At 38.0% G+C, this 26,938-nt stretch overlaps 1 protein-coding gene across 13 annotated transcripts in view; it reads right to left on the minus strand.

Moving 5' to 3' along the window:
- The window catches only part of DENND4A (DENN domain containing 4A), a 134,292-nt gene that overhangs the window by 74,388 nt on the left and 32,966 nt on the right, over nucleotides 1-26,938 (minus strand). For all 13 annotated transcript variants that reach the window (XM_055362626.2, XM_055362633.2, XM_055362631.2 and 10 more), the window contains 6 exons: nucleotides 23,709-24,041; nucleotides 19,945-20,194; nucleotides 9,061-9,130; nucleotides 6,090-6,259; nucleotides 5,090-5,328; nucleotides 176-242 (listed from right to left, as the gene is read on the minus strand). In XM_055362626.2, the coding sequence (XP_055218601.1) occupies nucleotides 176-242; nucleotides 5,090-5,328; nucleotides 6,090-6,259; nucleotides 9,061-9,130; nucleotides 19,945-20,194; nucleotides 23,709-24,019 (1,107 nt within the window). In that variant the 5' untranslated portion in view covers nucleotides 24,020-24,041. The remainder of the gene's footprint in view (nucleotides 1-175; nucleotides 243-5,089; nucleotides 5,329-6,089; nucleotides 6,260-9,060; nucleotides 9,131-19,944; nucleotides 20,195-23,708; nucleotides 24,042-26,938) is intronic.

Consider the following 26,938-nt stretch of genomic DNA (forward strand, 5'->3'; position numbering starts at 1 on the left):
TCTGGGAGGAGTTAATAAAACATTAAAGGCCCAAACTACAACACGGAATAGTATCTGGTTCTCTCTAAATCTCATTAGGTTTTTTTCCTCATTCAAAATTGTTATTCTTATGTTACATTTTGACAGAGCCAATAACAACTCATAGGTCCCCCAATCAAAAACAAAAAAACCTTACCTGAACTAAAATCCGTGGTCTCTGAGGAGATGGAAAAGGAACTTTATGCATAAAATGAGAAATATGCCTTGAAAACAAACAAAAGTGTAAGTGATTCCAAAGTGAACGTCATATGCTATAAAGCTCAACATGTCATCACAAGTCCAAGTTGAGTCAAAGCCCTGTGTCCCTATTATTTTCAAATCCCTAATACTATGAAAACAAGTGAACAACCAAAAATCATTCATCCCATTAAAGTTGCTTCTGCCTAAACCCAGTGACTTTTCACATTAATAGGCATTCACATTCAACAATATTTGTTATCACTGTCTTAAAAGTCTGTTTAACTTTTACCTAGATAGTATGCAATATATCAGTGATGTGGAAATTACCCAAAAAGTAAATTCTTACATTTACAATATGCTTTTTAGTCAATTGCTTATGTTTTATGTACAACAAACACTTAAGGTGCTCCAGAAAAAATGAAACAGTTTAATACTTCTAAAAAATGAACAGTATTCTTTCTATTAATAATACATTAAAAATTATATTACTGATTTTGTAGGTTTTTTCCCCAGAATAAGATGGATAAAAAGCTAGATCTATGGATTTTGTTTTTAACACTATGGAATAGAAAAAAAGCAACCATAGTGAAAAATCTTTCCTAGGGGGGAATAAGCTATTTTATTTCTGAACTTTTTTTTTAATTTTTGTTCCAGTCTGAATATGTTTGTATTATTTTTAAAAAAACATTATTTCAAAATCATCTTGGTTTCAGAATGGAGAAAATTTCAACTAGATAGACAATATTAGAAATTTATTAATTTACAAATATGTTTTGACTGTTTACTATATAAAAACACACCAACAGACATGACAGGATATGTAAAAAAGTCATAAAAAGCCACCAATGTCTACCATTAATGTGGGGAAAAGCAAGAGAGATCAGATTGTTACTGTGTCTGTGTAGAAAGAAGTAGACATAGGAGACTCCATTTTGTTCTGTACTAAGAAAAATTCTTCTGCCTTGAGATTCTGTTAATCTATGACCTTACCCCCAACGCCGTGCTCTCTGAAACATGTGCTGTGTCAAACTCAGGGTTAAATGGATTAAGGGTTGTGCAAGATGTGCTTTGTTAAACAGATGCTTGAAGGCAGCATGCTCCTTAAGAGTCATCACCACTCCCTAATCTCAAGTACCCAGGGACACAAATACTGCGGAAGACCGCAGGGACCTCTGCCTAGGAAAGCCAGGTATTGTCCAAGGTTTCTCCCCATGTGATAGTCTGAAATATGGCCTCGTGGGAAGAGAAAGACCTGACCGTCCCCTAGCCCGACACCTGTAAAGGGTCTGTGCTGAGGAGGATTAGTATAAGAGGAAGGCATGCCTCTTGCAGTTGAGACAAGAGGAAGGCATCTGTCTCCTGCCCGTCCCTGGGCAATGGAATGTGAGATAGGGAAAAACCGCCTTAAGGCTGGAGGTGGGACATGCGGGCAGCAATACTGCTTTGTAAAGCATTGAGATGTTTATGTGTATGCATATCTAAAAGCACAGCACTTGATTATTTACCTTGTCTATGATGCAAAGACCTTTGTTCACGTGTTTGTCTGCTGACCCTCTCCCCACTACTGTCTTGTGACCCTGACACATCCCCCTCTCGGAGAAACACCCAAGAATGATCAATAAATACTAAGGGAACTCAGAGGCTGGCGGGATCCTCCATATGCTGAACGCTGGTTCCCTGGGTCCCCTTATTTCTTTCTCTATACTTTGTCTCTGTGTCTTTTTCTTTTCCAAGTCTCTCATTCCACCTAACGAGAAACACCCACAGGTGTGGAGGGGCAACCCACCCCTTCAATTAAAGTACTCATAATCTAAACAAACGTTAAGCAGGGGATGAATACCACAGCACATACATCTGCTTGAACTATGAAGTAGTTAGAACAGAAGAAAACAAAGTGTGATCCAAAAACCCCTAAAGATATTCAAGATCCATTCAGGGAAGATCTGCAAGGTCACAGCTATTTTTATAATAATAGTATGATGTTGGCCAGGTGCGGTAATCCCAGTACTTTGGGAGGCTGAGGCGAGTGAATTTATTGAGCCTAGGAGTTCAAGACCAGCCTAGGCAACATGGTGAAATCCTGTCTCTACAAAAAATACAAAAATTAGCCAGGCATGGTGGCATGTGCCTGTAGTCCCAGCTACTTGGAGAGACTGAGGTGGGAGGATGGCTTGAGCCCAGGAGGTCCAGGCTGCAGTGAGCCATGATCATGCCACTGCACTCCAGCCTGGGCAACAGAGTGAGACACTGATTCAAAAACAAAAACAGGCAAGGCGCGGCGGCTCACACCTGTAATCTCAGCACTTCGGGAGGCCAAGGTGGGCGGATCACTTGATGTCAGGAGTTTGAGACCAGCCTGGCCAACAGGGTAAAACCCTGTCTCTACCAAAAATACAAAAATCAGCCAGGTGTGGTGGCACACACCTGTAATTCCAGCTACTCAGGAGGCTGAGGCATGAGAATCACTTAAGCCCAGGAGGCAGAGGTTGCAGTGAGCCAAGATCACGCCACTGTACTCCAGCCTGGGCGACAGAACCAGACTCTGTGTCAAAAAACGAAAACAAAAAGAAAAAAACAAGCAAACAAAAAATTATATGATGTCATTTGCTTTCTGCACAATGTTGACATTTGCACTGACAGTGCAAGAGCATTGTGGGTAAAACTGCTGGTGACTTACTACGAATCAAGGCAGTGGCACCAAAGTGTACCAGTAGTTGCTATATTCTTTACTACTATATACTTGCAGTAAAAGAGTGTCAATATTGGCAGTAAATATTACTAATTTTATTAAGTTTTGGCTGTAGTGTACATTTTTAAAATTCTGTATGATGAAAGGGAAACTACACATAAATAACTTCTGTTGTATACAGAAGCACAATGGTTGTCTTGATTTTGGAAATACACTTGTGCAACTGAGTTGTGAGTGAACTTGCTGGTTTTCTCCCACAGAGTGCAATTTTTGTTTGAAAGATGACTGACAGGCCGGGTGTGGTGGCTCACACCTGTAATCCCCAGCACTCTAGGAGGCCGAGGCAGGTGTTTCACCTGAGGTCAGGAGTTCGAGACCAGCCTCACCAACATGGCAAAACCTAATCTCTACCAAAAATACAAAATTAGACAAGCATGGTGGCACACGCCTGTAATCCCAGCTACTGGCAATATTTGCCAATAATTAAATACAAACTTTCAAGTGGAAATTACAATTTCGCCACCATGAGCTTGAAAGCTTCCTAATGCTCAAAAACCTTTCTAAGATGGGGGTGATATTAACAAATGTGATTTCTTAATATTAATAATAAAATGTGTCTACATTTGGAAGATGTGATTAACTTGGCAAATCAGTATTTAACAAATGACCAATGCACAATGCTACAAAATAATGCATAAGTGAAAGTTCCACCCAAAGAGTCAAACAGAACAATAGATTTTTTTTTTTTTTGGAGACAGAGTCTCGCTCTGTCGCCCAGACTGGAGTGCAGTGGCATGATCTTGGCTCACTGCAACCTCTGCCTCCCGGGTTTAAGCAATTCTCCCTGCCTCAGCCTCCAGAGTAGATGGGATTACAGGTGCCCCCAATCACAGCTGGCTTTTGTATTTTTTTTTTTTTTTAGTAGAGACAGGGTTTCACCATGTTGGCCAAGCTGGTTTTGAACTCCTGACCTCAGGTGATTCACCTGCCTCAGCCTCCCAAAGTGTCAGGATTACAGGTGTGAGCCACCACACCTGCCCAGACCAATAGATTTTAATGTAACTGACAAAGTTCACTACTACAGTTTTAGATTGCAAATAACCTGTAAGAAACGAGCATTTGTCAGGCTTGGTGCAGTGTCAAAAAAAAGAATATCCCAAACTTTCTGAAAATATGATCCAAAATCCCTCCCTTTTCTACCTACATATCTGTGGGAGGCCAGGCTTTCTTTGTATATTTCAACCAAAACAACTACTGCAACAGATTGAATGCAGACCATATATGGAAGCCCAGCTATGTTTAATTAAGCTAGACATTGGAGATCTGCAAAAATGTAAAACAATGCCATTCTGCTCACTAAAGTTTTTTTAGTTTTGGAAAAGTTATTTTTCAAAAAAGACATTTATATTAACATGCAATGGGTTTGTTATCTTTAAAATAAATTGATCTGGCGATTCCATTACTGCATATATTGCCAAAGAAAAAAAAATGCATTCATCTAATTTCTCCTTTACATTCATTATATGTAAATATGGTAAGGAAATTTTTTTTTTTTGAGGCAGGGTCTCCCTCTGTCACCCAGGCTGGAGTGTAGTGGCATGATCGTGGCTTACTGCAACCTCTCCTTCCCGGGTTCAAGTGACTCTTGTGCCTTGGCCTCCTGAGCAGCTAGGACTACAGGCATGGGCCATGTCCAACTAATTTCTGTAGTTTTGTAGAGATGGGGTTTCACTATGTTGCTCAGGCTGGTCTCAAACTCCTGGACTCAAGAGATCTGCCTGCCTTGGCTTCCCAAAGTGCTGAGATTATGGGCGTGAACTATTGCACTCAGCCCCAGTAAGAAATATTTGTAAAGGTTCATAATAAATTTAAATTATATGTAAAATAAGAATTTAAAAATTAGTAAAAAATTTTCAGCATCTGTCCAGATTAGGATCTCTAAACTTCCCAAGAGCATTAAACAAATGAAACATTAATTTCATCTCATTGGAGATAAAATTATTTTAAATAACAAGACTACAAACATACAATGGAGAAATACTACCTGACTGAAATAAACCATTTTTTTCAAATAACTCTTGAGAAATCTAGTATCCATATAAAATTTACCCAGTTGCCAACACAAATTTGCCACATAATGGAAAGATCTGTCAAATGTTGAACCAAGAACACTTAACTTACTTCTCAATTGGAAGGACATGAGGCCCAGAGATGGAATAACGATACAGAAAAGTCAGAAACTTCCTGAATGCATCAAAAAAAGGCCAGTGAGAAAGAAGACAGATGCATTTGTTAGTATGAATTGTTTTGGAACTATCAGACTTCCCATCTGCTGATGTTAAACCCAAAAGAAGTCTCTGCTTTTCTGTGAGATTCTCCTCAGAGTATGGTTCATAAAACTGAATAGCAGCACCATAAACCTGCAAAACAAGTAATATATCCAGTAAATATACTTTGTATCATATATCCAAATCACATCATCAGTTAAATATTTAATAAATGCTTGCTATGAGCCAGGTGAGAGGCCAGGTATTAAGAACACAGTGATGAAGAGACACCCCTCCTGCTTTCTTGATGTATCTAAGAACTATATAGTGCTATTCTCATGTTACCTTACTACTGAAAGAAAAGGTGTTTTGATTAAATTTATTTGTTTTATAAAGAGTGGAAGCAATTTTATCAATATTCTCTATAAGAAAATGATTGAAAATAATTATTTGGTAGAAAGTGAGATGAAACTTTAGATAACGAAATACAAATTCCAACTTTGGGCAATTCATTGAATTTCTCGGGACATCAATTTCCCTATCCATAAAATGACGACATTAGGCTTGATAATTTCCAAGGTCGCTTCCAACTATCATGTCTATAATTCTAAATTGCATTATATATTTAATAATGTTACTTCCAAAGCTTCTTTATCACAGAAAATGAATCAATGAAGGATCATCATTTGATGACGAAAAAATCTTTCACCATAATCACAAAAAAGCACTTAGGTGGATGGGACAGAATAAAAATTCTCTTTTCCTATGTCCCTGGATACAGTTATTTTAATCAAGTGGAAAAGTATGCATAATGCATTCAATTTAATCAGTTTTTCCCCTACTATTCCTTGCATTATAGAAAACTTGAAAATGTACAAGAAATTTGTAGATACAATTTGTCAAACACATAATACCTTTTCAGCTGAGGCTCCAGTTAAAACAAAAGTAGAAAATACAGGCAGAGGGTATTTGCTATTTGATGGCCAACATTCAATGGTTGCACCCATTGGTAAACAAAATAGAGGAACAGATTCCGGTAGTGAGAATGACTCATAATCTTCTTGAGGATATCTACAAATTAGGCCTATAAAAACAACAATAAATATTAGGTCATCATCTCTTGAATTTAGGTACTTATTATTTCAATGATGATAAAATGCTTTGTTATTTCACACATTTGGAATGCCAAAGCATTACATATATGTTCATCAAATAACACTGAATACTTTGGTAGGATTCATAGAGATTTTAATCCTTGAACATTACAACTATTAACTAACTGCTTAATATTTATCAAGCTTCATCTATAAAGGCTATGTTAAAGCTAACAAGAAAAAGATATCCTATAGAAATGCACAAACATACTCCTAAAAATTCAGCTTGTGGTCACACTACCTTAGAAAGCATACTAAGTTTTTGAAATTTTCAATATGGTTTATTTTCATCTATCTACTTCATCAGCTCTCAATAACTTTTACACATTAAAATTCATATCCCATAGGAGTATATGTTAATTTCTAGCACAAATACAGGAAAATTTTTCATAAAAATAGAAGAGTCACATATTTACAATGTCTTAGGAATAGTATCAACTCAAGCTCAGCTTCTAAATAACACCAGGTTATATGAAGATAGAGTTTTAAGTTGCCTATGATTTCACATTAGGTAAACTAATGTTTACATTAGGAAAACGGTCCAGGCGTCTTCCACTGAATACACTCCAGGAAGAACCTTGTACCTCATTTTGTGGAACTAGAAACAGAAAATAGGTTCCCTGGCCATAAAGCCCTTAAAGTCAAGTAGAAACTATCACTAGACATAGCCACAAAGACAAAAAGATAAACTGGGGGAATATAAGTGGTTGTTGGTTCTGCCACTAATATATCTGTGACTTTGGACAAATGACATACTACAGGAGTATGGTTTTCTCATCTATAAAATCAGATGAAGTAGATAAACTAAGGTCCAAGGCAGATCTAAAATTATTTAATTACATGCTAGCCAGCAAGTAGGTCCCATGAGGATCTATAGTTAACTCTGTACTACTCTCTCAGGTCATGAGGTAATTAATAAAGTCATAAAGTAAGTATAGAAATAGTGATGAAGGCCGGCTGGGCATGGTGGCTCATGCCTGTAATCCTAGCACTTTGGGAGGCCGAGGCGGACAGATTGCCTGAACTCAGGAGTTCAAGACCAGCCTGGACAACACAGTGAAACCCCATCTCTACTAAAATACAAGAAATTAGCCAGGCGTGGCTGTGTGTGCCTGTAGTCCCAGCTACTCGGGAGGCTGAGGCAGGAGAATTGCTTGAACTCGGGAGGCGGAGGTTGCAGTTAGCCAAGATCGTGCCACTGCACTCCAGCCTTTCAATGGTTGCACCCATTAGTAAACAAAATAGAGGAACAGATTCTGGTAGTGAGAATGACTCATAATCTTCTTGGGGATATCTACAAATTAGGCCTAGGGCAACACAGTGAGACTCCATCTCCCCCCAAAAAAAAAGAAAGAAAAAAAAAGAAATATTGATGAGAGCCAGTAGCCAGTACAGCAGCTCACGCCTGTAATCTCAGCACTTTGGGAGGCTGAAGTGGAAGGATCACTTGAGGGAAGGAGTTCAAGAGCAACCTGGGCAATACAGCAAGACTCCATCTCTACTAAAAAGAAAAAAAAAAAAAAAAAAATTAGCCAGGCACGGTGGCACATGCCACCATGTACTCTCGGTAGTCTCAGCTACTTGGGAGGCTGATGTGGGAGGACTGCTTGAGCCCAGGAGTTCAAGGTTGCAGTGAACTATGATCCCACGACTGCACTCTAGACTAGGCAACAGAGCAAAACCTTGTCTTTTAAAAAAAAAAAAAAAAAAGGTGATAAATTGTAGATCTAAAAATATCAAAGGCCGGGTATGGCGGCCCTCACCTGTAATCCCATCACTTTGGGAGGCCGAGGCAAGAGAAGCGCTTGAGCCCAAGAGTTTAAGACCAACCTGGGCAACATAAGAAAGACCCTGTCTCTACAAAAATTTAAAAAATTAGCCAGGCATGCTGGGACACTCCTATAGTCCAAGGTATTAGGGAGACTGAGGCAAGAGGATACCTTGAGCACAAGAGTCTGAGGTTGCAGTGAGCTACAATCATACACCACTGTACTCCAGCCTGAGCAACCGAATGAGACCCCGTACCCCCACCAAAAAAAATCAAATGTAAAAGAGAAACTTGAGTCTAGAACTCTAAACACACACGTATATAAATGTATATGTATATATGTATATATTTTTAAAGATGGGGTCTATGTTGCCCAGGCTGGTCTTGAACTCCTGGGCTCAAGCAATCCTCCTGCCTCAGCCTCCGAAAAAACTGGAACCACAGGCACATGCCACCATGCCCTGCATAAAAGCAATTTTTAAAAGGCTGAATCTGTTCTCTTGTAAATAAGGTCACTATGTTTGATATTTTGAGGTCTCTGAAAATTGGACATTTTGACTATGGATTATAAAACCCCAAATTCATTTATAATATTTTCCATTATTATGAAACATGATTTCATGTGAACTACAGCTCTTACTAAATTTAAGTATTAAAGAAATATTAATTTAAAATGAAAATACATTTTACCACATTTCTGCTGATTTAAAAACTTAAACATAATTGAGATCTTATTATTTATTTAAACCCAAGGCTTAAAATAAAAACTCACCTTATTTTAAAATTAATCTTCCATCAAGCATCCAATAAACATATAAGTGCAGACAAAAATGAGAATCAGAAGATACGGATTGTAGTCTCAGTCCTGATACTAACACATCCTAGGTAGGTTTCTTTACTTTAACCTTTCCGGGCCCTATAATACATTTATATATGAAGTACTGCATGAAAAATTACACTTACCAGCTTTGTAAGATATAGTGTTCGTCTTTGCCACCGATTTTTTATAACACAAGTATACTGCTGATCCCCACTGGATTTAAAAAAATAGAAATATCATTTAATTTTTAAAAGGTAGGAACTTGATAAAATGGAATCTCTTTGAGCTCTCTAGTATGTATTATCTAAGATGTAGTAACAAATTTCCCTCTGCTAGCTATTTTCAGTTGGCTGTTTTGTCAGTATTTTATTGGAATCACTGTCCACTTTTCTTTCAGAAGTAAATTACTACTTTTTTTCCCTTGCAACAGCAATAACATGAGGAAAACTTGACTCTTTTAAACAAAGCTAAGTCACAACCATTTAGATTTTATTCTGAGTCCAAACTGTGGGTATAAATGATAAACTACAAAGTATCTACTCAAGTGCATACCTTTGACTCCACAATCTGTTTCAGATATTGCCAGGTTTTTCTGCAATCCTTTATGCCTCAAGAGTTGTAATTTGTTAAAGTCCACTTCCTTATTTCCTACTTTCTCCCAAATTCATTTCCAATCAGGCTTTAATTACCACTCCTTAAAAGAATAACTTAACTTCCAAATCTTTTTTTTTTTAAATGGAGTCTCGCTCTGTCACCCAGGCTGGAGTGCAGTGGTGCGATCTTGGCTCACTGCAATCTCTGCCTCCTGGGTTCAAGTGATTCTCATGCCTCAGTCTCCCAAGTAGCTGGGATTACAGGCACGTGCCACCATGACTGGCTGATTTTTTTTTTTTTTTTTTTGAGATGGAGTCACAATGGTGCAATCTCAGCTCACTGCAACCTCCGCCTCCCAGGTTCAAGTGATTCTCCTGCCTCAGCCTCCCGGAGTTGCTGGGATTACAGGAACATGCCACCATGCCCCGCCAATTTTTGTATTTTTAGAAGAGATCGGGTTTCACCATGTTGGCCATGGTGTTGGTCAGGCTGGTCTCGAACTCCTGACCTCAGGTGATCTGTCCGCCTCGGCCTCCCAAAGTGTTGGGATTACAGGCGTGAGCCACTGTGCCCAGCCTCTTTTTATTCTTAAGATTATTTATCATTACATGCTATATTTGTTTGTTTATTGTCTTTCTGACTTGAATATATGCTCAATGAGGGTAGGGATTTTGTTTTCTTCACCACTGTACTCCCAGAGGCTCACACATAGTAGTTAAATAAGTTTTACTAAATAAATATATACATAATTTATTTAAAAGTTTTGAAATAACGGTAAAATAGTTTTATGAAACACATTCCTTACACAATCCATGCAAATGAAGAAGTGTAATGTCATTGATAATTAAAAGGAGTATATAATAAAAATTTTTATTATTACAATTTAACGTGATTTGTACAACTCCACCCCTAGTACCCTGGATTGCAATAATCTCCCAAACGGTCTTCCTCCTTCCACCTTTGCTTCCCGCCACAGTCTATCATTACATAAACGAGTGATCCTTTTAAATCAAATGTCAGAGCATGTCACTATTCTGTTCAAAATCTCAGTCTCTCTCAGAATAAAAGCTAAAGTCCTTACAATCACCTAAAGGCCCTAATCATCTACTTCCAATTCCAATCTCTATTCTCCCCATAATTTATTCTGCTTTAAGACACACCATTTTCCTTATTGTTCCTAAAACATGCCAGGAATGGTCCCTCCTTGAGGCCTTTTGCACAGACTGTTCCCTATATTTCAAACAGTCTTTGCCTGTGATATCTGAATGATTTAGTTCCTTACTGCCTTCAAATGTTACTTTCAAATAAGGGCTTCCCTGACCACTCAATTTAAAATTGCAACCCATTCCCCTCTACTCCCAATCCCCTTTTATGATACTTTTAGGTTTTCTTTCTTACTACAGCACTTAACACTTTCCTAACATACTATACTTTAAAAGTTATTTGTCTAAAATTTATTATCATCTATTTTCCTCCACTCTGATAACTTCTACCTTCTGTTATCATTAATACCTAAAACAGTGCCTGGTGCATTACAGGTACTCCATAAAGTATTTGCTGAATGAATTAATCTTGGAGCAGAGGTTTCTAGGTAGAAGGAATGTCAAGAGGAAAGGCCCTGATACAAAAGTATGCCCGTCATGACCTAAGAGCTAAAGAGGCAATGACAGCAGAGAAGAGTAAATGAGATACTGATGGGAGATAAGGAAGCCAGATCATGTGTGTCCTTTTAGGCTGTTTTAAGGATTTTGGCTTCTATTACTCTTTGAGATAGTGAAAGCCACTGGAGGGTTTCGAGCAGAAGAGAGGCATTATTTGACATACAGTTAAAAGGTCACTCTGAGTACTATGTTGAGAAGTGGGGGTGGGAGACAAGGAAGAAAGCAAGTACTCACAATTATTTTGGATCAGTAATCCAGGCAAAAATTATGAGAGTTTGAATAAGGGTAGCAACAGTGGGAATGATGAAAAGAGGTCAGATTCTGGGTATATTCTGAAAATACGGACAAAAAAAATCCTGATTATATGAAGTACAGTGTAACAGTCAAAGATGATGCCAATGCCTGAGTAACAGGAAGGAAGAAACTCAATTGAGACAGAGAAGACTGTGGATAAAGCAGGTTTGGGGTGAAGATAAGGGGTTCAGTTTTAGACATGTTAAGTTTGAAACATCTATTAGACATCCAAGTGAAGAACTAAATAGAGCTAAGATGAGCGGTCTGAAATGGACACACAAACTTGAGAGAGGTCACCATTTGATGTATAGGTGATGAGAGATAAATTTACACGGCACACTTCCTCACCTCCATGGGGTATCAACTCAAACATCATCTTATCAGAGAGTCTTCCTTTCACCATTTTACATACAATAACAAGGCTCCCTCCACCCTGCCCAGTCCTCCCTATCACCCCTCTCTTGCATTTTTTTTCCTCCTTAGCATGTATCACCATTTGGCATATTATATATTTTCTTAACTATTATCTGAATACAAAAAAGTTTACTTACATAAGACTAAGTAAACATTAGTGGGTAGCTCTGAGAGACTCATAAAGTATAAGATTTTAGTGTCTGAACTTTGTATCTATTTTGAATGTACAGAAGCCTTTTTGTTGGCTTGTTTCTCATGTAATCCTTTCAAGAATTAAATAAGAATTGTACTTACTAGAGTCATTTCTGAATAAAAAATGCATTATATAGCTGTCAAAAGCCAGGTGACAAGAGGTGACAAGTAGTTACTTAAAGGTAACGACTAAAACTTTGGAAAAATATCAGTATTACAGAAAATACAGACAAGTTACATAAGTATTTTCATGTAAGAAGCCAAGTGTCTGAATATAAATTATTTTCCAACTTTGGTTTCTCTGATATTTAGTTCACACTCACTTAATAAAGTTCTCATTTAGATGTACTTAAAAATCTGATGAATAACAATGAGAAGATATCATAAATAGCACTATATGATCATTTAATAATATTTTATCAAGAAATGACAATCTCCTGAGTATTCAAAAACATAAATCTTTGCTTTTCAACTTTAAGTATCTGTCAGCCTTCCAAATACTGAATAGCTAACAGCATAATGTGGTCAAACTAAAGTGAAAGAGAATAATATTCAAATATCTCTCTTATTTAAAACACACGATACACATAAAATAATATGTCTGGCTATCTGCAAATATCTTACTAAAAAACAAAAACCCTTAACCTTTTATTTTAATATAGTTTAATGAATTATGTTGAGATTGTAGCTTTGGGAAATTTTCTCTTGATGGAAAAATATTAAAGCATTTATAAAAATAAAATCCCGTGGCTCACGCCTGTAATCCCAGCACTTTGGGAGGCCGAGGCGGGCGGATCATGAGGTCAGGAGATCGAGACCATCCTGGCTAACACAGTGAAACCCCATCTCTACTAAAAATACAAAAAATTCTCCGGGCATGGTGGCGGGCGCCTGTAGTCCCAGCTACTCCGGAGCCTGAGGCAGGAGAATGGCGTGAGCCCGGGAGGCGGAGCTTGCAGTGAGCGGAGAGTGCGCCACTGCACTCCAGCCTGGGGGACAGAGCGAGACTCCGTCTCAAAAAAAAAATAAAATAAAATCCCAACACAGCAATGAACATAAGCAACATTTAACACACTAATCTACTGGAAAAATATTTTTAAGTCACATGAATATGTAAAAGTCAAGCAGATATTATGAATCTGCTTGAATAGGCAAACAAATTTTGGTTTATCAAATGGATAAAAAAAATTTTATAAAAATGGGCTCTCTATTGGAAAGTCCCAACTCTACTTCCCAATAAATCCAATTTGTAAAGATAGCAAGAAAACTTCAATAACTTTGGTGACAATAAAAAAAGAACTATATGACCATTTGGATATAGTAGAAACCAAAAGGAATATTCTATAATGAAAAACAAGGAGTTAGAAATGCAGTATAAGTTACGGGGCTCTGTAGGAAAGAGAACCATGGATATTAAAATTAAGAGTGGGGCCAGGCATGGTGGCTCATGCCTGTAATCCCAGCACTTTGGAAGGCCGAGGTGGGCGGATCACCTGAGGCCAGGAGTTTGAGACCGGCCTGGCCAACATGGTGAAACCCCGTCTCTACCAAAAAAAAAAAATACAAAAATTAGCCGGATGTGGTGGCGGGCACCCTTAATCCCAGCTACCCAGGAGGCTGAGGCAGGAGAATCCCTTGAACCCAGGAGGCGGAGGTTGCGGTGTGCAGAGATCATACCATCGCACTCCAGCCTGGGCGACAAGAGTGAAACTCCATCTCAAAAAAAAAAAAAAAGGAATTAAAAGCATTTTCCAAATTTTTTTACACACAAGGTTCAGGGTGAAAAAAGAAGGAGGCATTGTTCTAAAACTACTTTAAACTCTCTACCAATAAGTATCCACATTGTGGTTTGCCACAGCAAAAACGTACTTTCAAATTCTTCCTCTTTCCCCCAGAATTAGGTACATGATTTAATTACTTCCTTTGTTAACAATTCTACTTTTTCCTCTTTTTTTTTGAGACGGAGTCTCGTTCTGTCGCGCAGACTGGAGTACAGTGGCATGATCTCGGCTCACTGCAACCTCTGCCTCCCAGGTTAAAGCAATTCTCCTGCCTCAGCCTCCCGAGTAGCTGGGATTACAGGTGTGCACTACCAGGCCTGGCTAATTTTTGTATTTTAGTAGAGACAGGGTTTCAGCATGTTGGCCAGGCTGGTCACGAACTCCTGACCTCAAGTGATCCAACTGCCTCAGCCTCCCAAAGTGTTGGGATTACAGGTCATAGTACCTGGCTCAATTCTACTTTTCTAAGTAAACTCGCTAAATCAAATGCTGACATTCTTGGACAGTTGTAAAACAAGAGCCATGTGGAAAGAGTATTTAAAAAATACCCTTAAGGAGACTCAGCCGGGTGCAGTGGCTCACATCTGTAATCGCAGCACTTTGGGAGGCCGAGGCAGGTGGATCACTTGAGATCAGGAGTTCAAGACCAGCCTGGCCAATATGGTAAAACCCTGTCTCTACTAAAAAAAAAAAAAATACAAAAATTGGCCGGGCGTGGTGGCGCATGCCTGTAATCCCAGCTACTCGGGAGGTTGGGATAGGAGAATCACTTGAACCCAGCAGATGGAGGTTGCAGGGAGCCGAGATCGCACCACTACACTCCATCCTGGGTGACAAAGTGAGACTCTGTTTAAAAAAAAAAAAAAAAATACTCTTAACGAGAGTCAAAAACTAAGGAGATAGTCTCAAATTTGCCAAAAATTAGCTGTGTGTTTTAAAGCAAGTCAAGCAAGCTACCTGGACTAAATATTCTTCTTCACAAATTTTTGCAATTTTAGATTGTATGACCACTCTAAGTTCTCATCCAGCTCTAAAATACTGTAATTAGGTTCTAATATCAAATCAAAGTCCAAATCATTTAAGGCTATGGTTCAAGGTTTAAAACAAAGTAATTTTCGAAAACTCTTTCTATAAGCTTAATATGGACTAAACTAGATGCTATTATCATCCTCATTTTACAATCATGTAACAGGCACAGAGAGGTTAAGTTACTTGTCCCAGGTCACACAGCCAGTAACAGTCAGAGATAGGATACAGACCCAGACACTCTAGAACCAGAGTTTGTGCTCTGAATCACTAATCTATACTGATTTTAATCACTGTGAAATACAGATATCCTGTGCTATCTTATTGAGAGGGTTAAAACCAAATTCAGGGTCCCAAAATTTGTACTGTATCCAGCCACATATCAATACAACCCAGTTTTTCGTCTTTTTGCTTTATCTTAACCCTCAGTATCTCATGTTGCTATATTAAGAAAGTAAAAATAGTTTTAAAAATCTGCTTCCTGGCCAGGCACAGTGGCTCATACCTGCAATCCCAGCACTTTGGGAGGCTCAGGTGGGCGGATCACAAGGTCAGGAGTTCAAGATCAGCCTGACCAACGTGGTGAAACCCCATCTCTACTAAATATACAAAAATAGTCAGGCGTGGTGGCGCGTGCCTGTAATCCCAGCTACTCAGGAGGCTGAGGCAGGAGAATCACTTGAACCCAGGAGGTGGAGGTTGCAGTGAGCCGAGATGGCACCACTGCACTCCAGCCTGGGCGACAGAGCGATACTCCATCTCAAAAAAAAAAAAAGAAAAAGAAAAAAAAAGTCTGCTTCCCTACACTTCAGAAAAAGGAACATGAATTTTTAAAAAGTCAACTTCCATAAAAACTTAACACATGTTGAAATGTGTATAAAATCTTTAGATCTTAGCAAAGTGTTAATTTACATAATTATAATAGGACACTGTAAATATCTGCTCCAACATCAAGAAATTAGCTTTTGAGGAAAAATTAAAAAATTAAACAAAATCCACACAAGATAGGGTGAGAAAAAATAAAATAAAATAAAAAGAAATTAAATTTACAGCTAAGCAAAGTCACTCATGCCTGCAATCCTAGTGCTTTGGGAGGCCAAGGAGGGAGGATTGCTTGAGGCCAGGAGCTCAAGACCAGCCTGGGCAATACAATAAGACCCAATATCTACAAAAAATTTTGAAAATTAGTGGAGCATGGTGGTGCATGCCTGTAGTCTCAGTTATTTGGGAGGCTGAAGCAGGAGAATCACGTTAGCCCAGGAGTTTGAGGCTACAAAGAGCTATGATCATGCTACTGATGTACTCCAGCTGGGTGACAAACAAGATCCTGTCTCTAAAAAAAAAAAAACAAGAAAAAGAAAGAAAGAAATTAAATTTAAAATTTTGTGATTAAAAACCCAATTGTTGGCCAGGCACAGAGGCTCATGTCTGTAATCCCAGCACTTTGGGGGACTGAAGAGGAATGCTGGAGCTCAGGCGTTCAAGACGATCCTGGGGTATGTAGGGAAACCTCAACTCTACAAAAAAGTTAAAAATTAGCCAGATGTGGTGGTGCACACCTGTGGTCAATCCACTGAGCTGCTCGAGAGGCCAAAGTGGGAGGATCACTTGAGCCCAAGAGGTCGAGGCTACAAAGAGCCATGAGCAGTCCACTATACTCCAGCCTGGGCAACAGAACAAGACCCTGTCTCTAAAAAAAAAAAAAAAAAACAAAAAGAAAAACCCAATTGTTTCTTCAGAGCAGCTGCAGTAGAAAAAAAGAAAAAAGAGACCCAATTGTTGACAAAGTTATGAAAAAAAACCAATATTCTCGTACTTTATTGGTAGGAATTTTAATTGGTTAAACCCTTCTGGGTAAAATCTTAATAGTAAATATACGCTTTGATCCAGAAATTCCAGGACAAACCATAAGGAAATAATTAATGCAGTACAGTGCTCAGGAGTTTGGTTCTGGAGTTCTGCAGCCTGAATTTGAATCTTGCTTTAACTACTAATTGAAGGTATGATCATGGGAAAGTAACCACCTCTTTAACTCTCAAATTTTCTTCTTTGTAAAATGGGGAGAAAATACCTATTCAGGGTGGTTGTGTGGAACTGAGCTATTGAATGTGAAATACTTAGAAAGGTGTATAGCACAGAAGAGCTAAATAAATGTAACTTGTTTTATAGAAGATTTAGTTCTAAGTATGTTCGTAACAGCTTGCTTGCAACATTTTTAAAAACCAGAATCTAAAGGTCTTTACAAAAGAGGATAATAAATAAATTGTGGCACATCCATTTAATACAATAATATTTAGCCATTCAATAATATATTTAATACACTGATATTAAGTATATTTAATATTTAATAAATATATTACAATATTATCAACCTCCACAATAAGCAAAGAAATGCAAATTAAAATTAGAACAATTTTATATTATATAGTCAATAATTAAAAAGTCAATAATTGGTAACAACCAATGTTGGTGAGGTGTGGGAACGTAGGAAATAGCATTCCCATAAACTATGGCTGCTGGGAGTAAAAACTGCCACAGCGTTTTCAGAACAATTATTTCAACACTTTCAAAATGGTCAGCATACTCATGGACCCATCAGTTCCACTTACAATTACTTATTCTTCCAGAGACACTCAAATATCTACAGAAAATGCACAGCATTAATCAAAGTAGCATTACTAGGAATGGAAAAAACTGAAAATAACTTGTATTCATCATTCTGCATTTGTACTTTCTGGAATACTATGCAGTTGTTAAAATAATTAAGTAGAAAGTTAAATAAACTGATAAAGATAGAAAAAAGGCTTATATCAGAAATATAAAGAAATTTCCATTTTTTAAATACTATACAATCATAAAAAAAGAATGAAATCATGTCTTGTGCAGCAACGTGGATGCAGCTGGAGGTCATCATCCTAAGCAAACTAATGTAGAAACAGAAAACTAAATACTGCATTTTCTCGCTTATAAGTGAGAGCTAAATATTGGGTATACCTGGACATAAAGATGGGAACAAAAGATGCTGGGGACTACTAGAGGGGGAAGACAGGGAGGAAAGCAACGGCTGATAAACCACCCATTGGGTTCTGTGCTCACTATCTGGGTGATGGGTTCAATCATACCCTAAACCTCAGCATCATGCAATATATACCTTTGTAACAAACCTGCAAATGTACTCCGATTTTAAAATAAAAAGTGAAAAAAGAAAAAGGAAATACAAAAAAATTCAAATTAAAAAAAAGGATTAATTTATTATATATACCCCACATATGTGAACACAAAAGGGTCTGGAAGGACACAAGTCAAATTGCTCATTGTTACCCCTGACAAAACATGGAAGTAGGAACAAGAACCTTCATTTTCTCACTTTCTACTCCATAGATCTACAATTTGTATACTCCTCGCCCTCCAATTTTCTTTGAGTATACAGTCCTTTTTTTTTTAAATTTAAAACAGTAATAAAAGAACAAAGACAAGACAGTTAAGGATCATGCATGGGAGGACTTTGGCTTTTACTAAGAGTGAGATGAGAAGCCATTAAGGGTTTTAAGCAGAGTAGTGATAGGATCTGATTTATGTTTTTAAAGGATCACTCTTGTCTATGCAAAGAATATGATAGAGAGAGCAGAAGTGGAAGAACTGATCAGTTAGATAAAAAACTATGGCCTGCATTTGGCCCAAGGTCTGTTCTTGTATATCTAAACTAAGAATAGTTTTTGCTTTTATAAAGGGTTAAAAAAAAGAGATGACTATGAGACAGAGATTGTATGACCTGTAAAACTTAATTTATCACCTAGCTCTTTAAAGAAAAAATTTGCCTGACCCCTGGATTAGGACACTACTGCAATAATCCCATTAAGAGACAATTATGGCTTAGACTAGGGTTATGGCAATAGAGGCGTTGTGAAGTGGCCATGTTCGAGATACATTTTGAAATTATAGCTAACAGAGTTTACAGAAGAACTGAATGAGGAGAAGATAAAGCTTAAGTTTACGCCAAGGTTTTTCAGTGTGAGTTACTAGAAGAATGGAATTTCCATTTGCTAGATAAGGAAGACTATAAGCAGGTTTGGAGAGAAACATCAGGAGTTCAGTTTTGGACATATTAAATTTGAGATGCTTCATTAGATGAGATATTCAAGAAGGGATGATGAATTAGAGAAGTCCAGATTAGACAAATTTAGAAGTCATCGACACGTGGCCTATATTTAAATGATTAGATCACCAAAGGAGTATGTTTAGGTGGTGAAGATAAATGCTTTGAGGACTGAACCATGAGGCACTCCATTGTGTAGGGATGGGGAGATGAAAAGGAATCAGCAAAGGCAGAAAGGGAATGACTGGTGAGGTAAAAGGAAAAAGCAAGAGAGTACCTAAGAAGAGAGTATATTTCTTCTTCATTGCACTGTTTCAAGAAGGAAGAAGTAACCATTTATGTAGAAACCTGCTGAAAAATTAAAACAAAGTATTGATCTCTGGATATGACAACAAGAGAAATCTTGATGGAGTGATGGTGACAAAAGGCTGACTGGAAAGAGCAAAGTGAGGAATGGGGCAGAATATACTCAACTCTTTTTAGAACTTTTACTGTAAAGGATAATGAAATGAGGCAATGAAAGCAGAGGAATATGAGATCAAGAAGTTTTGCAAAGATAAGAAATATTTGCATGTTGGAGGAAATAGGGAGGGAAAAACCAATGATTTACAAAAAAGTAGGGAGGACTGCTAAAGCCATGTCTCAAATTGGTAAATTGAGATGTGGGATCTAGTCCCGTTGAGGTGTGGGATCTAGTCACAAGTGGAAGGACACTCATTGCTTTTGTAGTGGGCAGGAGGGGTGGGGGATATTATTTTTTTAATTTAGAAAAAAGTACTTTGCATAGTTTCTTTTGAAAGTACAACCAAAGTACTTTCCAAAAAGTAAAATACCTAATATCTTTAAAAACACATTTTTCAATTCTGTAATTATACTATGCTGTTTTCCAAAAAAAAAAAAAAAAGATGTATTTAAAATTATGCTCTTTTCATCAGTGGTTAATGTTATCAGTGCAAGTAAGTCACTTACCATACTGTTATTGAGATTCTTGTCGACTTTGCAGAACGTGTGTGGTGGGCTTTCTCCTTTACTGGGTATAATAATACATATGTCAGTGACAGCCAACGTATTCTGAGTCATGTTTTCAGAGGCTCTTCGGTAAGTGATATAAATTCTTTGTGATGAGGTACTCCCACTAATATTTGCAGGGCGCCCATAGGGAGTACTCTGAATAATTTCACAACCCTGTTTCAATCTTTCTTTCCAGTCATATAAAACCCTAAAAATAAATTTTTAAAAATAAATACACAAATACACAAAGCACTTTAAATATGAAAAGTAATATTCTCAGGCATCATCAACTGATCCTTAAATGTAGTAGCATGGTAAAAACATTCCAATCTTACTGTAATTTTGAAATGCACGGTCTTGTATGAATTAAAGAATAACTCTTTTCCCCACCAAAAACTTTGTTTTAAGGAAAAATTCTGACAAACCATTGTGTTTGTTAATATAAACCAGAGAAAGGTACAATTAAATGTGAAGGTACCTGTTTTGGCACATCATTTAATATAGTTATTAATTTATTTTTTGTCTCTAAAACAAGCACCTTCTTTAGAAAAAGCAACTGGGCATTTTGGCCAAAGTTAAAATTTTACAAAAGGTTACTTGCCCAACTGTGTAGAGTCTGCTTGGACGCTTTTATCTCCAATACTTTCCTTAGCTTTAAGAGACAGTTTTAGGCTAAGAGAATGTAACTTCAAATCCATCCTTAATCAAAAGTCTGGGTGAGGCACTAGGCTTTTATTTTCTCTTTATTGGGGTAAAATCATAGGCTTTTAGTACAGGCTGGACCTGGCATCCATTCATTAAGTTTTCTATATTTAAGCACTTAGGAACACTAAAAAAACATAGTGCTTAAATAACATTAGTTTATTCCCTCACTAAATTCACTGATTTGTACTTTAATGCCAAGTCCTTGGCACTAGTAAAAAAATAAAAATAAAATAAGCTATATATGGTTTTTTTGAGACAGAGTCTCGGAGTCTCACTCTGTCACCCAGGCTGGAGTGCAGTGTTGTGATCTCAGCTCACTGCAACCTCTGCCTCCAAGGTTCAAGCGATTCTCCAGCCTCAGCCTCCCGAGTAGCTGGGATTACAGGCGTGTGGCACCACACCTGACTAATTTTTGTATTTTTAGTAGAGACAAAGTTTCACCATGTTGGCCAGGCTGATCTCGAACTCCTGACCTCAAGTGATCTGTCTGCCTCGGCCTCCCAAAGTGTTGGGATTACAGGTGTAAGCCACTGTGCCTAGCTACAAATTAAATATGTTTCTGCATTTGCTATAAAGCTATAAATTAAATGTTTTTGCATTTGCTATAAAACTTGTAACAAGCAATGTCTTCATCATCAATCAATATTTTCTCATATAAAATCCACTATACAAATAAAATATAATGCCAAAAACTAGTCAAATTATTTCTTTCTTTCTTTTTTTTTTTCTTTTTGAGATGAAGTTTCGCTTTTGTTGCCCAGGCTGAAGTGCAACAGCATGATCTTCGCTCACTGCAACCTCTGCCTCCTGGATTCAAGCAAGTATCCTGCCTCAGCCTCCCAAGTAGCTGAAATTACAGGCACGCACCACTACACCACACTAAGTTTGTGTTTTTAGTAGAGACAGGGTTTCGCCATGTTGGTCAAGCTGATCTCGAACGCCTGACCTCAGTTGATCTACCCACCTAGGCCTCCCAAAGTGCCGGGATTACAGGCATGAGCCACTGTGCCTGGCCAAATTATTTCTAATATAAGTTTTAATTTCACTTTTTCTTCTGGCCATCAACAAATTAAAAAAAAATCTTCTCAATATTTTGAAAATTTACAGTTAAATTTGATGCTTAATCATAGCAACTGCGTGAATCCTAATGTTAGCTTAAGTGCTTATTCTTCCTTCTTTTGATCTTGTTTTGCTTTTTCTTAACTTAAGGCACCTACACACAGAGAAGTTAGACAATCTAAATTCAAATTCCTACCACCTGTTACTAGCTGCAGTTCTGTAAGCAGTTACTTAACCTCTCTGAGCCTTATAGTCAGCTATAAAATCTAAACATTTTGGCTTCAAAGGATTCCATAAAGAAAAGTAAAAAGAACCTACAGAAAATATTTGTAAATCATTTAACTGATAAGCGGCTTTATCTAGAATATATTAAGAACTCTTATAGCTCAACAAACAAAAAGACAACCAAATTAAAAATGGGGAAAGGATCTGAATAGACATTTCTCCGAAGATACACAAACTCGTCAGTAAGCACATGAAAAGATGCTCAACATCATTAGCCACCAAGTGACTGCAAGTCAAGACCATATGAGATACCATCTCACACCTGCTGGGACAGCAATAATCAAAATAATATGAAATGCTGACTAGGACATGGAGAAATTGGAACCCTCATGTACCGCAAGGGGGAATGCAATATGGTACAGTTTGCTTAGCAGTCTGGCAGTTCCTTAAAAGATTGAACATGGAATTACCATTACGACCCAGCAATGTCACTCCTAGGTATATACACATAAAAAATGAAAATACATGTCCACATAAAAACTTGCACATGAATATTCATGGCAATATTATTTATAATAGCCAAGAAGTGGAAAAGTCTCAAACATCCATCAACAGATGAATAAACTGTGGTATACCCATATGATGGAATATTATTCAGTCATAAAATGGAATAAAGTACCAACACATACTATAACATGGATGAACCTTGAAAACATTATGCTAAGAAGTCAGTCAAAAAAGATCATATACATAGTATGATTCTATTTATATGAAATGTGCAAAATAGGCAAATCCATAAAGACAGAAAGTAGCCAAAGGCTAAGTGAGTTAGGAAATTGGGTAGCAACTAAGGAGTACAGGGCTTCTTTTTGGCATGATAAAAATGTCATAGAATTTATTGTGGTGATGGTTGCAAAACTCTGAAAATACTAAAAACTATTGAATTGTACATTTTAAATAAATGAGTGGCTGTATGGTATACGAATTGTATCTCAATAATAAAGCACCCTAAGTAAAGCTCTAATTTACCCCAATATCCTTCTTTGATACACACAGTTAACAATCCATCTATAATGGGGCTGGGTGTGGTGGCTCACATCTATAATCCCAGTACTTTGGGAGGCCAAGGCAGGAAGATCGCTTGAGGCCAGGAGTTTGAGACTAGCCTGGGCAACATAGCAAGACCCTGTCTCTACAAAAAAATTAAAAACTAGCCAGGTGTGATGGCGTGTATCTATAGTCCCAGCTACTCAGGAGGCTGGGGCAGGAGGATCACTTGAGGCCAGGAGTTTGAGGCTGTAGTGAGCTATGATCATGCCACTGCACTCCAGCTGGGTGATAGAGATTAACCCTGTCCCTTTAAAAAGAAAAAAATCCATCTATATTGATCATTATAACATGCTTAAAAGCCTTTTTTCATACTTTAAAAATAATCAAAAATTTTCCAATCAGGATAACACTTTAATTTTCTAGTACTTTCCTGCAAATGTTTTTCAAATTCTCTCCCCTGCCTCTAACTGAAAGAAACCCAGGCAAGGTAAGACTGCTGCGAACTGCAGGATAAAGAGAGACAAAAGGAAACAGGGAGAGAATACAGGTTTCTGAATACAAACTTGTCTATTTTTCTAAATCTGCCATACATCTATTAATGATCAAAATGAACAGTTAATCTCAAAATCTACAAGGCATATTATTTGGATCAATAACAGTAAGTCGTTTAAAAAAATACTTACCCCAGATCTGTAAGTGGAGGCTTATCTCTTCCTCTTCTATAGCAAAGGTAAATCTGTGGCCCCACAAGACTTCCATTATTAAGATCAGCTGACAATCCAGTTGGGGTAACATCAATACAGATATAATCCTGTGGGACTTCCTCCCCAAGAGATTTGATAATAACTGAAACATCTGTAATAGGTTCTTTTGGTTTAGCTACTTTATGACAAGCATCATTGAAGTGAATTTCTTCTTCTAGAGGCTTTGAAACATCAGTTAATCCTGCTACAACAAAGTAGTCAGCAACACGAGGCCCCTTGTCTTCAATCATCTTCCATTACAGAAGGTTACATCTAAAAGGAAAGTAAAAGACTAGTACTCCCCTATAATAAGCAAAATAAATACAAGTGGTTTGTGTGCAAATAAGAACAAAAAACTACAAAAAGAGCACTAGCTCCTTGATAAACACAGTAGCATTATATATTTAACTTATATGTAAAAAGAATTTAACAATAAAAACATCTTTAGCAATCTTTTATTATAAAAGTAATGGATGAATTCCCAATTTTGGCAATATGGAAACCTACATTACCTAAGCAGACAACAAAAAGAGATCTTTTTAAATGCACAGTCTGGCCAGGTGCAGTGGCTCATGCCTGTAATGCCAGCACTTTGGGAGGCCAAGGCAAGTGGATAACCTGAGGTCAGGAGTTTGAGACCAGCCTGGCCAACATGGTGAAACCTTGTCTCTACTAAAAATACCAAAAATTAGCTGGGCGTGGTGGCAGGTGCCTATAATCCCAGCTACTCAGGAGGCTGAGGCAGGAGAATCTCCTGAATCCGGGAAGCTGAGGTTGCAGTGAGCGGAGATCGGACCACTGCACTCCAGCCTGGGTAAAAAGAGTGAAACTCCATCTTAAATAAATAAATAAATAAATGCACAGTCGTTCAGTAAACGCTTTTAAATATAAATCTTACACAGACTTGTAAGAATGTAAGGGAAATTCCTAGGTCCCCAAAACACTGAAGAAACCAAAAGTCAGAATGCAGTCTGTAAACTACCACTGAGTGGGGAAATTTACTGATCTCCTCAATAACCAAGAGGCTTGTGTGTTTATTTTGTTTTATTCTTCTGAGATGGGGGGGGGGGGGTCTCACTATGTTGCCCAGGCTGGTCTTGAACTCCTGGGGTCAAGTGATCCTCCCATCTCAGTCTACCAAAGTGCTGGGATTACAGGCATAAGCCACTGCACCTGATCCTGTTTGTGTTTTAGAAGGCATTAAAAATATGGGAGATAAGCACTTCAGACCACATAGATAGAGAATTGGAACTGAGCCACCTGTATAAAGCTGAGAATTTCAAAGGACTATACTCCCAGCCACAGAGTGGATTTAAAAGACCTATCCACTGACACAGGGAGATAATAAAGTTGTAGGGAGGGTAGCCGGGGAGTCTCCTCTGAGAATTCGTAACAATAGGCCTATTCACACTTGGGTTTGGGGTTTGTACTTAAACCATATGGATGGTCCCAGGAAACTACAAACTAAGAAATTAATAATAAAAGCGCTCTCAGGTTGGCCGAGTGCGGTGGCTCACGCCTGTAATCCCAGCATTTTGGGAGGCCGAGGAGGGCAGATTACCTGAGGTCGGGAGTTCAAGACTAGCCTGACCAACATGGAGAAAACCCATCTCTACTAAAAATACAAAATTAGCCAGGCATGGTGACACATGCCTGTAATTCCAGCTACTTGGGAGGCTGAGGCAGGAGAATCGCTTGAACCCAGGAGGAAGAGGTTGTGGTGAGCTGAGATCGCACCATTGCACTCCAGCCTGGGCAACAAGAGCAAAACTCTGTCTCAAAAAGAAAAAAAAAAAGTGTTCCCAAGCTAGTGATACCCCTTGAAAAGTAAAACAGTTCTTGAGGGTACAGCCTCAACCCAGGTTTTCCACAAACAAAGCCCAGTGGAAGACAAGTTCCTGTTCCAAAACTACAAAAATGCATACACAAAAGTCTACCAGAAGTAAGTCTCAGCAGATATATCAAAGAGAAGAATTTCAAATAATAAAAGTAGGTAAGAGAGTGTAACAGTAATGCATGCTTACAACAGATTCAAAGAAAAAATACACAAAATAGAATCTATCACATATTTGCAGTCTCCTCTCGTTGTCTGGTATCACTTAATTTTATTTATGTATTTATTTATTTTTGAGACAGGGTTTCGCTCTGTCGCCCAGGCTGAAATGGAGTAGTGCAAACATAGCTCACTGCAGCCTTGACCACCTGAGCTCAAGCAATCCTCCTGCCTCAGCCTCCCATGCAGCTGGGACCACAGGTGTGCACCACCACGCCTGGCTGGTTTGTTTTTGTTGTAGAGATAGAGTCTCATTTTGTTGCCCAGGCTGGTCTCAAATTCCTGGGCTCAAGAGATTCTCCCGCCTCAGCCTCCCAAAGTGTTGGGATTACAGGTGTGAGCCACCATACCCAACCTATTTGTTTCTTTAACTAGGAGAATACATTCCACAGTACCATCATTATTTATATACCACTATTATAGGAAAAAAGTTTAATCTAAAACAATTTCCCAGAGTTTGCTTCATGTTAGACACAGTTCCAATAAGTGCAAAGAAAAGATTCCATGGACAAATAAATTAGGTATACACACTATAGGTCTCTTTGGATACTTACTATATATATAAAAATACTAAATCCTCAGCAGTCTTTTGATAAAGGCAGCCGATAAACTTTGCTTAACTCAGGATTTCCCAAGCCTATTTGAAAAATGAACCACATTTTCCCACTTAACAACTAGAAACAACCCTAAGAAAATGCTAGTTTATAGTAAACAATCTTCCCTTGTAGACCATAAAATCTCAGGGCAAAGATATTCTTACGTAGTATATACTTGTTTACAATATAATTATTAACATTTTCATCAAAATCCCAAAACTCATTTAATTTTCTATATTGCTAATGTCATCAGTTTTCAGAATTCATGACACATTTCTTGGAATCTGTATTCATCGCTCAAATATACTCTAAGTATTCCCACTATTTTCTTTAAAAATGAGACTAGGCCAGGCAAGGTGGCTCACGCCTGTAATCCCAGCACTTTGGGAGGCCGAGGCGGGCGGATCACAAGGTCAGGAGTTCAAGACCAGCCTGGCCAATATGGTGAAACCCCATTTCTATTAAAAATAACAAAAATTAGCCAGGTGTGGTGGCATGTGCCTGTAGTCCCAGCTACTCGG

Source organism: Gorilla gorilla, chromosome 16 (assembly GCF_029281585.2).
Source record: "Gorilla gorilla gorilla isolate KB3781 chromosome 16, NHGRI_mGorGor1-v2.1_pri, whole genome shotgun sequence".
Taxonomy (NCBI): domain Eukaryota; kingdom Metazoa; phylum Chordata; class Mammalia; order Primates; family Hominidae; genus Gorilla; species Gorilla gorilla.